At 45.9% G+C, this 12,098-nt stretch overlaps 1 protein-coding gene across 4 annotated transcripts in view; it reads right to left on the bottom strand.

Annotated features, from left to right (window-relative positions):
• Rabgef1 (RAB guanine nucleotide exchange factor 1) overlaps positions 1-12,098 on the bottom strand; it is a 59,381-nt gene that overhangs the window by 5,916 nt on the left and 41,367 nt on the right. For 3 of the 4 annotated variants that reach the window (XM_027948728.2, XM_071605514.1, XM_027948727.2), the window contains 3 exons: positions 5,814-5,895; positions 5,011-5,143; positions 3,919-4,010 (listed from right to left, as the gene is read on the bottom strand). In XM_027948728.2, coding sequence (XP_027804529.1) covers positions 3,919-4,010; positions 5,011-5,143; positions 5,814-5,895 — 307 coding nt within the window. Of the gene's footprint in view, positions 1-3,918; positions 4,011-5,010; positions 5,144-5,813; positions 5,896-7,475; positions 7,545-12,098 lie in introns of those variants that run through there. The other variant, XM_071605515.1, reaches the window with a different exon arrangement.

The following is a 12,098-nucleotide window of genomic DNA, read 5'->3' as shown; positions in this document are numbered from 1 at the left end:
ATTTTAAACCTTTTCAAACAGATCAAACCCAGGGCCTTGCACACCCTTCCCCTGAGCTCCATCCCAGTCTTAACCTTATCAAACTTTCAACCTCTTGCTCATTAGTCTTTCCTTTCCAAAGTGAGTAACAAGTGAAGTGTGTCTGGCTGCCACTGTTGGGCAGAACTGGCAGGCAGAGGGAGGGGAGGGAAGCGGGAGGGAAGCAGGAGGGGGATGGGACAAGGACGATTCCCAGGTGCTGCTCCTCTGCCCTTTTTCCTCCTTGACTCCTCCGCCCCCAACTGAGTCCTTCTGGAACCCAACTCCAGCTTGCAGCCCCCTGATTCACACGGCCCTTCACTGGATGAAATGGGAGGAAAAAGCGAAAAGCAAGAAACTCACAGCTGCCTTTGTTTTACCTGGAGTCATGATTTCCCGCCCTTACTGCTTACTGTGACTGACACTCAAGCTGTTGGATGACTGCACTGGGTCTCTGTCCAGGGCTTTTACCGGCAACCAGTAGGGCTGAGTATGCCTACCTTAGCCCACCCCAACATCCAGGTTGATCTTTCGTGGAGTTCTGACCACAGCACAGGAGAGACCTCTGGGTCATGTTTTCTCACTCTAGCACCTACCTAGCTGTAGGGGACTGTCCCGAGGATGTTCAGAGCACCCCTGACCTCATCCTCCAGAGCCACCAGCTCCTCTGTAGATGTGGCAGGCATTCAAATAGTCTCCAGATGGGGACGGGGTAGAGTGCCTGCTTAGCATGCTTGAGGCCCTGGGCTTGATCCATAGCACCAGGAAAAAAATGACTTTTTTTTCTCTCCCAGATGATGCCAAATGTTCCCTGGGGGCAGTGGTACCCAGCTGAGAACCAGTGCTCTAGACAGACAGCTCCAGGTCAGGCAGAGGTGCCCAGCTGAGAACTAGTGTTCTAGGCAGATGGCTCCAGGTCAGGCAGAGGTCGTAAGAGCAGCCGCTTAATTAGAACAGGGACTTTAGACACTGACCAAAGGCACTGACATCTCCTTGTACCCAAACTCTTGGAGCTAAGAGAAGCTGATGATGGGATCTTCCCTCTCCTCCCTGGGGGGACACATTCTTCTTTTAAGAAATCCTGAAGCTGGGAAAGGTGGTACGCCTGTAGTCCAGCTACTCGGGAGACTGAGGCAGAATGTTCACTTGAGCCCAGAATTCCAGACCATCCTGGGCAACCCAGCGAGACCCCACTGCAGGAGGTAAGGAAGAAAGGGTGGGAGCGAGGGAGGGAGAAGAGTGAGAGAAAGAAAAGGGACTCCTGAAGAGTGTTTGACTGGCCTGGATGATTCTCCCCATTTCTGCAGCTCTGCAGCAGACCTTACAGCTGTTACCTCTCTGCCGTGAAAATGGGTCCCCTGCCCAGGAGTGTACGAACCACACCGTGCAGAGGGACTGGCTGCATCTCCTGCCTGCCCCACCATCCCCTGGACAGCTGCATTCACTGCCCCTGCCTCCTTACACCGGAAGCCTCACATGAACCCTGGGCACCAGCCAAGGCCCCAGTGGACATTCCCTACTTAGGTGCAAGTCCAAGGCCCAGGACACCACAGCTGCCAAGTCGGGCCTCAGGACCACTGCACTGGGAAACGGGTGGTTCAGACCTGGTCAGCCGTGGCCAGGCTTCAAGATCCAGTGGTTCCCTTGGGAAAAGTTTTTCAATGAATAAGATTTTTCTCCTTGAATTTGATTAAAAGATAAAACTATTGTTGGAGCATCTCTCAAGGAGTTTTAAGATCAAATTTGTAGAATTAAGATTTCAAAACTTTTTTGGTTTTTCACATTAGTGGTTTTAAACTTTCTTTCCTCTAGCTATCAGAGAAAAAACACAGGGGTACACTGGCCATCTCTCCCTGCAGCTTCAGGGCCCATCCTCCTGAGGCTGTTTCTGAATGCTTGACTTTGCTGCACATCTGCACATGTGAGCTGCTTCTGGCCCTATGACCAGCTCCTCTAGCATACTGTCCTCTGAAGGGTCTCAAAGCCTTTCATCACAGTAGGGAAGCCCTTTTCAGGAGCCCACAGTGCCAAGAGAAGCCCTTTCCAGGAGCCCCAGTGCCAAGGCTGGGACCAGGAGAACCCTTCCCCATCTACCTTCCTCTAGAGACAGACATCAACTAGTGTGTTAACAAACAAGACTCACAGGGCCAACTCTGAGCACACGGGGTGACCTGGGGAAATCCAGCCAATACTCCTAATTTTACTGTTTACAGCTAGTGTCCACTCTGGTGACTCTTGTACTCAGGCAGACAATTTTAGATTAGAAAGTGACAAGACATGGGGACCAAGATGGGAGAGAAAGACCAAGAAGGCTTTTTGAAGGTTTGTTTTTGAATTCCTACTATCAAAAGATCTCTTGAACCCTATCTCAGCTGCCTTGAGAAAGTATGGCCTTACAAAGGCTGTTCAACTCTGGACATCCTGCAATACTCTTTTTTAGTTCTATTTTTAAGCAAACAACAGTTTTCCACTTGTGATTTTTGGTTTCACAAGGTCTGCCCTGTGGTTTTTAGTCTCTGGAAAAACCAAACACCAAGTCCAAGCCCACCTCTGATCTCCTACGGGGTCCCTGAGCAGAGGGTAGGGCTGGACGACTGCGCAGTAGCAGAGGTCCACTCCACTCCCCCTCCCCTTCCCCCTCCCTCCACAACACCAGGGAATAGCACTCCTCCTATGCCCAGCCGAGCTCTCAGCCTTTCAAGCTACTGCCCATTTGAACAAAGAGACTGCAGACCTGGAGGTGGGACAACAGCCCTCTTAAGGATGAAGTAAACATTGGCCACATCCTCTGACAGTATCTGTCCCCAGAGCTAGAATGGCAGCCTCTGAGACCTAAGTCCAGTGCCTTTCTCCTTTGCTGGCAGAGCAATGGAACTTATCCCTTTCAAAACCTTGACCTTATTGTTGATGGGCATCGGGGACAAGGACCGAGCTTTCAGTACTGGGACCTGTGAAAGCCTAGTGAGAAAGCCTGGCACAATGAAGACAACAGTATTTAGCTAGACCAGATACACTTAGTCCTCAGAACCTGCACAAAAATGAGAGTAGCCGACCTAGCTACAGGAGCTGAAGGGTGCAGAGCCTGAGGAGGCAGAGAACATCTGGAGAGACCCATGCACAGAGGCACCGAGACAAGCAGGTTCCCATGGGAACCTAGTATGTGGGAACTCCCTCTTCACAGCCCTCGTGAAACCACCATCTCTCCCGGTGGCTCTCCTGGAGCAGCCTGCTGGTGGCCTGCCTCTGGCACTGCAGCACCTAGGGACCCCCTCTGCTCCCCAGCAGGACTTCAGCAGCAGCAGCAGCAGCAGCAGCCAGGGGAGGAGCCTTCTGACTCCCTCCCTGGTGGAGGGGAGGCTGGCCAAGGCCTCTTAACGACTATGCTGAACTTGTGCCATCCTGCACCACCTCCTAGCAGGAGTGGTTACTCCTCTGAATAATGGACAGACACGGCATCAGATGCCTGCACCTGCACAGAATGATAGGGCCACATCCATCTGGGGCACTTTGTTTTTCTTCCTGATCAAACCAGGGAATCATTCCAAGCATACCTCTCCCTCAGGTTAATGACCAACCAGAGGCACCTTCTTAATGTTCTCCAGCTCAAGGATTACTGTGCCTCACCAATTTCCTGCTTGCATTCAAAATTATTTTGAATACACAAATGCAACTCAGTCTTAAGAAATTCATTTTAGCTCTATTTGCCCCTAGTTCAATGCTCAAACAATAAGACTCTGATCTCTAAAAGTGAAGGGGAAGAGGAGTTTATCTGCTATTCTGAATGCATAAAATTCAGAAAACACTCTTGCAAACACTTTCCTGACTTTTGCTCACTGAAAACTGGACTGACAGCAATGTCAAGCCACCAGGGAGCACCCACCAACAGCCTGTTTCACTGACCTGTGATCGCTTTCACCACCATGTCAGACACTTCTGGAATTTCTTCATTGACAGGGACACAAAGCATCTGAGGTGTAACCCAGTGCAGGGCTCTACAAAGAGAGAGACAGTCAAGAGAGTTCCAAGAATGGGTGATGGTCTTTTGTCTTGCCCTCCCTTCAGCTACAGGAAAGGGGCATGGCTGAGCAATCAGGCCATCCTGGGCCCAAGAGCAACACCTCTGCATGCATCAGGAGCTCAACTGACCTAACCGAGTAAAGAGAATGCTAAAACGAGGTGTCTCTTCCACGCCTGTCACAGGAAGAGCACGAGACCATTACACTGGGTGAGTGTTTACTACTGAGACTGGAAAGCACTCTACATGTAGATCTGAGAACAACTGCTGCTCTGCATCCTCAATGTCCTTTACACCCCCCAAGTCCCTACCAAGACTGCTGTGGACCTCTCTACTTGTGTGGCTAATGCTCGCCCGCACCTCAGTCTAGCAGCCACTCGCTACGTCTGGCTCCCACCATGGACTCCACCTTCCCCTGGCCCAGCACCGACTGCTTACCTCTGGGTAAAGAGCTACCAGTCCCTTGTGTGGCCCTTGTTTGGGATTCCCAGGGCCCTCTCCTCCATACACATTAGGGCCCAGCCCTGGAACCATTCCCACACCTAGGAGGCCTGTCCCCAAGCGTGCCACCGCCAGTGGACTGCAGAGCACTGTGGCTCACTCCACTGGTCCTGAGATTGGGAAAGGAGTGACTGCAGGAACGGCTGAACAGTGGGCACAGAGGTGTGAAGGAAGGTGACACCGCCACCCTGAGGGGGTATTCACGGCCCCTGCCAGACAAGAATGCACAGAAACACAAAACCAGTCCTGTTCCCTGGAAATCTTGGTGATGTGAATCAATTTCAAACACAAATCTGAAACTGCTGGAGTCTGACATACGAGCAAGACTACCCCAGGCCCTTCCTCTGGGGCCACAGCTGTCCTGTGCTCAGGCACAGGCAGGCAGTGTGGCTTTCCCAGTCTCCTGAGGGCTGAAGCGCAGGTGCCTTACTTTCGGACAACGTGTTCTTCCAAACAGAAGAAAGTAAGATGAGTACCTGATCCTCTTCTGAATGGCGAGGTCCTTCTTCTCATCGTCTGTGGTTTCTGGGCAGAACACGTGTTTATAGAGGCGCGTCATGATGTACTTTTCAATCTGATCCATTATCTTCTCAACTCTTTCTGGAGGGACTGAAACACACAGTGGATACAAAAAGCTCAAGAGAAGGGCGGACATTTTAAATTAAGAGAACGTCTTCACACTATCTGCTACATAACCTCAGCACGGTCATCAGCCAAGCACTTGAATTCCCAAGACCCAGGGACACTGGCCAGCTTCCTTTCATCTCTCGGAGGGTTACTATAACACCACTGAGATCCCCGAGGTACATGTGGGGCAGGTTCTCGGATAGGCGTGTGTGCTGAGTACATCCTAAGGTACAACAGCAAAGCAGGTCAAATTTCAGAAGAATCTTTAAAATCCCAAGTCCATGATTCTCATGTTTTTTTTGGTTGCCCGAATTCCCTTAAGGACATATCATCATCATGAACAATGACTCACCAAAATGGTGACTCTAAAATGGGGATTCGTTTAGAAAAGCTTTCCAATGGACAAAGGGATTCAATCCACTTCCCCTTCACCCACAACAGAGATGGCAACACCTGTTCAGACAACGCTCCACTGCTCTGGTTGTCTTGGAAGGCACTGCCAAGCATAAGCCAGTGGCCACGACGTCATGCAGTGGTTCACTGGAGGCTGTGGCCAACCAGCCAGGCTGGTAGAGGAGGAGGGCACTGTTAGGAGGTGGGCAGCAGCCTGTGCTAACACCAGCAACCCTCAATGGCTGGCTAGCACAGTTACCTTTTCCACGGGTCTGCATTCTTTCTGCCACATTCTGGTAAAAATCCTGAGTACACTCTGACTGCTCCTCAATGCTCAGATCCTGAAACAGAGGGAGGAAAAGGCTGCTTGGCAGCTGGACAAAGCCCCCAAGCAGAGCTCTCAACCGTGAGAGATTTCCAAACCAACTCCTTGCACTGGTGCTCATCTGAAAAGTACTTACAAATTATATTCATTTGCAAGGGACAATAACCTACCCATTCATATTTTATGATGTCATGACCTTTTTTCACTCTATATACATATTCTTAACATAACTTATGTACATTTTCATCCATCTAATCTACTTAATCATCTTTGATGGCGTAGCCAATTTATTTAACCATGCTCTATCACTGTGCATTTGGTCTGCTTCCCCCTCCCCTTTTTAAAATATTTTGTTGTTGTTGTTGGAACTTTATTTTATTTTTATTAAAATGTGGTACTGAGAATTGAACCCAGTGCTTCACATATGCTAGGTGATTGTTCTACCACTGAGCTACAACCCCAGCCCCCTGCTTCCATTTTTTTACTGTTATGTATAGTAGCTATGAACAATTTTTCTTTTTTGCTGAGGTGGACAGGGACCAGGGATTGAACTCAGGGGAACTCTTGACCACTGAGTCACATCCCCAGTCCTATTTTGTATTTTATTTATAAATATTTCTATTTATTTAGAGCCAGAGTCTAAATATATTATTTAGTTGCTTAGTGCCTTGCTTTTGCTGAGGCTGACTTTGAACTCCCAATCCTCCTGCCTCAGCCTCCCAAGGTGCTGGGATTATAGCTGTCAATCCTCCTGCCTCAGCCTCCCAAGGTGCTGGGATTACAGCTGTACACCATTGAGCCCGGCCTATGTACAATTTTTTTGAGACTGTTATCTTTTGAGTTATTTTTTTGGTAACTATTCCAAAAGTGGCATTAAATCACCTTGATAGCTCCAAGTATCTACTGCTGGAGCCAATCCTCAGAAACCCAATGTGCACTGCCATTAGCCGAGTGCAGTCACTGACTTCACCACACCCCTATAACGTGGGGCTCTGTGATTTTATTTGGTTTTAGTGATTATACAGGTACACTGTGTGTGTTTACTGTTCACCTTCTCCAATGTCAATGTCAACTTTAAGCTGATGTGAAAAGGGTCTTCCTCACCACCCATCTGCACTCAGCTATTCCCCAACTTTTGCTCTTTCCCACTTTTCAATTTACTTCAGATACTAGCATTGAACTGGTGGTCCCAGCTCAGGATCTGGACACCGACTCTCTCAGTGTCCATGGTGTGCCCTCGGCCCAAACCACCCCGCTAAGTCCTAACTGCCCTGCTGCTCGAGGCCCTGTTCCTGGCTTTCCACCTCTCTACACTACTACACTGTTCTCTGTGCAGACTGGCCTCACTCTCACCAGTCCCCTCAGTTCCCCTAGAAAGCACAGCCTTCCAGGTCGGTAAGCCCCATGGCACTTTGGGGTCACTCTGCCTGCAGTCCCATGCTGTCTACATTGGTCATCCACAGAGGAGCCCTGGCTGGCTTAGAATCAATCCTCAGCAGGAAATCTTGGCCTCCCGCCTTGGTGGGTTCGCGCACAACGCAGCACTGAGCACCCCCACTCTCCTCGAGCTCCACTTTACAAGTTATTCCCACTCACCTCCCCTGGCCACTGAAACAGCGCCAGCAGCTCAGCTCAGCTTCTCTCCACAGCTGTGATAAATCTCATTCCTTTCCTCTGAGATGTTCCCGCTTAGCCTCCACAGGAAACTGGCATCTAGAACAGTCTATACGTAAGCTGGGTCTTTCAGCAGCTGGTAGCAAGATGGGGCTCTGTCTCCCCTTCTCTCCACTTGTTGTAAAATTTGCTCCTGAAGAACTCACACTGCTTCTGGTATCACTGATTTTTACCAAAATCTCATCTGGTTGTGATAACTTTCATTTTAGAATACATCTCTGTCTCCCCTTCTCTCCACTTGTTGTAAAATTTGCTCCTGAAGAACTCACACTGCTTCTGGTATCACTGATTTTTACCAAAATCTCATCTGGTTGTGATAACTTTCATTTTAGAATACATCTCAAAGGCTGCTAGATTTTAGAAGCCTCCTTTCCACGAATTTTTCTTCCCTCCTCTTCACAAAAATTTTATACTTCTATCATTCTGTTTTCCCAAAGATTATTTCCCCCTAAAATTTTCTGAAAATCATATTTCTATCCACTTAGAAAGAAACTTAATACATAAATAGTAAAACTGCCCAACGATGATATAAAAAGGTTAATAAAATGCTCCCAGAGCCTTCTGTCTAAAGGGAAAAATAAAAGGCCAGCATTCTGCTATTCTATTATCACCGTAAACAAGGACATGTAACTCTCTCACTTTTTTCTCTTCTGAGACAGGGTCTCATTATGTTGCCCAAGCTGGCTGTGAACTCCTGGGCAGATTCCCCTGCCTCAGCCCCCTGAGCAGCTGGGAATGCAGGTGCTTGCCACCATGCCCAGCTTAACTATGAACAAACTGTAGTCATTCATAGGATTATTATTCGACTCAGTTAACTGGAAACACTTTGACCTTTTCAAGACCTAAGTGTCCTGTTGTACTGGTGATAATGGATCACCATCCCCGGTTTTGCACAGTCACTAAAATTTTATGTTATAATTCAGAAAACTTTTTTCTAATAGATCCGATTGTTGCTTATTCCCACCCCCAACCCCCCTACTAAAACTCATGGCTAAGAGGGCTTTGTTCACCATTATACCTCAAGCCAGTATCAGAGCCGGGCATGTGGTTAGCTCAACCTTCTCTGAAGGAGTAAATGTGATCCGTTATTATCATCCCCCTTTGTAATACTGTGAAGACACTGGGAAATAACCCTCATCTCTTCCGTACAACAGAGGCAATGAGGGCCTTGACATTGCACTCTTTTCAAGGGTATTTATATAGAGTACTAGGAGGCAGAGAAAGAGGAAAGGGTAAATTGTTTACTGTCCCAATACAATAAAGACAATGATTCCTTTTAGAGCAAAGATCCGGCTGACTCACTGTCCATGTGAAAGATTCAGAATCTAAGTTCAAGGTTCCTCTTCTCTAATGCAACTGTGACTACCAGCATTACCTGTCATCATTGCATTGCCCGTAGGACTTGATACTGAAGGAATTAGTGCAAATGCTGATAATTTGGCTATTGCTATCAGTAATAAACTGGCCTTTTATCTCTGACCCAGGAGATTCATGTCTTCTACCAGAATCCATGAAACCACGGCTGGCTCAGTAGTCAGGCTGCAAGTAAGGTGACTGCACCTTCACAGTACTTGTCACAAGACCTACGGGACAGGTTTATGCTCATAAATTCTTTTAACCTCTACAAAATTCCAAAAGGTTTTTCCACAAAAAATAGTCCAGCAATATAAAAATAAACCCTTTTCCTCAAGTATTTGCTAACTATTACCTGGAATTACCTTTCTATAATGACTATGTACAAAATCAATTATTTTTCATAAAAACATTTTTCTTTATAGTTTAAAACAGAAATGGGCATATCTCTTTCAATATTAATACTGAAAGGTACTGTTTAACTTTTTTTTTCACCTTCAGTTTTGAAAACATGCAACTGACTATTTCTTTAATCAAGTTTTCTATGTATTTCATGTGAGACTCCCATTATTAGAATTTAGATCTCCTATTGTTCGGGTTAACTTTTTTCTTTTCTTTTCTTTATGGTGCTGGGGATTGAACCCATGGCCTCATGCATGCTAGGTAAGTGCTCTACCACTAAATTACATCTCCTGCCTTCATTAAATCTCATTTGTACTGCTGTTAATCTATTTAATCTCTTTAGGTTTTAATTTTTTTTCCTCCCCCATAGCTAGGGATTGAACACACCTCTTAAACAACTAGGTAGTCACTCTATATATCTGTATATCCTCAGCCTCATATTTTTTAATTGCTTATTTCTGCTGCCTTCAATGATTTTTCAGGAAAATAAGCACACCAGAGGTCTAATCCTTTTAAATAAAATTTAAAAATTAAGCATACTCATTTCAAGTATACCATGTATGCAGTCCTCATATGCTGAAAAAGGCAGTCACACCAGGTTCATTATTTTAAGTATTTCTACATCCAGACAAATGAGAGAGTACAAACTGTTTTTGTTCTGTTTTATTCAAGTTCAATTACTGGCCAGAACTGTTCAGGTATGTTGTTCATCTCACATTCCCAGAGAAGAGCTAGGTTAATCATTTTTAGCAGCTAGGTAGTACCTGGCTATAAATAAACTCATATATGTCATCTGTAGAGGTTATAATAAACTTTTTTTAATCAAGAAAATACTTTGGGCTGGGGTTGTGGCTCAGTGGTAAAGCACTGGATTGGCACATGTGAGGCACTGGGTTTGATCCTCGGCACCATATTTAAATAAACAAACAAATAAATAAACCGCTGGGCACGGTGGCACATGCCTGTAATCCCAGTGACTCGGGAGAGTGAGGGAGGAGGATCAGGAGTTCCAAGCTAGCCTCAGCTAAATAAAGAGAGGCGCTAAGTAACTCAGTGAGACCCCATCTCTAAATAAAATACAAAATAGGGCTGGGGATGCGGCTCAGTGGTTGAGTACCCGAGTTTAATCCTCAGTGCTCCAAAAAGAAAAAAAAAAAAACCCACAAACAAACAAACCTGTTCTGCTGGGTATGGGCGCTCACTTGTGATTCCAGTGTCTCAGGAGGCTGGGGCAAGATCACAACTTTGAATCCAGCCTCAGCAAATTAGTGAGGTCCTAAGCAACTTAGGGAAACCCTGTCTCAAATTAAAAAAAAAAGGGGGGGGGGGCAGGGGCTGCAGATGTGGCTCAATGGTGAAATGCCCCAGGTTTGATCCCCAGTACCAAACACCACCACCACCACATCTGCTCACTACCGGGTGTGTGCCAAGCCTTGTGTCACATGCCGAAGATTCCTAAGATGCCTGCTTAGGCTTTGCCCACATAACCATGAGGCACAGTGCAGAAATGAAGACTGGGCTGCATAGCAGCTCTTAAAACAGGAGGAAACTGAGACCATACCCAGGTCTCTGATACCAATTAATAATGCCCTGAAAAGAGCTATGCATGGTGGTACCTACACCTGTTGATTTTAGTACACTGAATAAAAAGTCAAAAAAGCACACTTCTGAGCCAAAGTAAAACAAATCCAATTGAGTAGCTTTCTTAAATATAGTATGAAACAGTATGTATGCTATATGTGTCATAGACCATGGGCTAAAGAATAAAGTATAAAATTTCAGTTTTTAATTCTGCTAGAAAAGGAGAGCTGTATGTCAAATGAACTCTGAGTTCTTCATTAAGGAAGCCTATCATTGCTTCTAACATCAAACAAACAAACAAACAAACAAAACAACGGCTTGCCTCCATGCCTGAACTCCAAATGTAATTATTTGCTCAAAATACCTAAAAAGGAAAAGAGGGCTGCTTACTTACAATGTCATTATATTCCTAAAGAGCAAGAAAGAAAGCTTTTTCCTTTACAAACTGAATTTGACATTTAAAAAAATATTTTGACAAGCTGGATACACCTGTAATCCCAGTTATTAGGGAGACTGAGGCAGAAGGATCATAAGTTCAGAAAGTTCAAAGCCACTCTGGGAAACTTAGTAAGACCCTGTCTCAAAATAAATAAAAATGGCTGAGGATGTGGCTCAGTGGTAAAGCCTGGCATGCATGAGGCCTGAGTTCAATCCCCAGCTGGGAGGGAAAAAAAAAGAAGTCTACTGCTTATTGGTATAGTGATGTTTGAAAACCGTGAATCAGTTCAACATTCTGCTGTTTTTAAAATTCCCTTTTTCCTTTCTCTTAAGATCTCTTCAGGTCACAGAAGAGATATTGAGATTTAATTTTGACAAGGTTAAAGAATGTTAAAGTAGAATTAACCCCTGTTTACAAAATAAATTCCTTCATGGGTAGTCTTATGAATTCTGCAATTGAAATTATGGTTTAGAAATCAGGGGCTCAAGAGACAGGTGTGGAAGTCACAGCTCCAGTTCCTACTCTGGTAAAAATTTAGCTCGGTAGTCTTGAACAGGTCCCTCCCTCCTCTACGGCTCTCAGCTCCCTCATCTATGAAACACAGGGACTGAGACTAGACAGTGCTGAAGTCCCCCCTTCAGTGTTTAAATTCTATCTTTCCCTACCTGAACAAGAGGAGGAAAACTAAAAACACAAATACAGAAGACAAAACAAACAATGTCACTGCCTAGACCTACCAGTCTAGTCATTATTAGAGAGAGTGAAGGTGT

Source organism: Marmota flaviventris, chromosome 19 (assembly GCF_047511675.1).
Source record: "Marmota flaviventris isolate mMarFla1 chromosome 19, mMarFla1.hap1, whole genome shotgun sequence".
Classification (NCBI taxonomy): Eukaryota; Metazoa; Chordata; class Mammalia; order Rodentia; family Sciuridae; genus Marmota; species Marmota flaviventris.
This window is presented reverse-complemented; position numbering and strand designations above follow the sequence as displayed.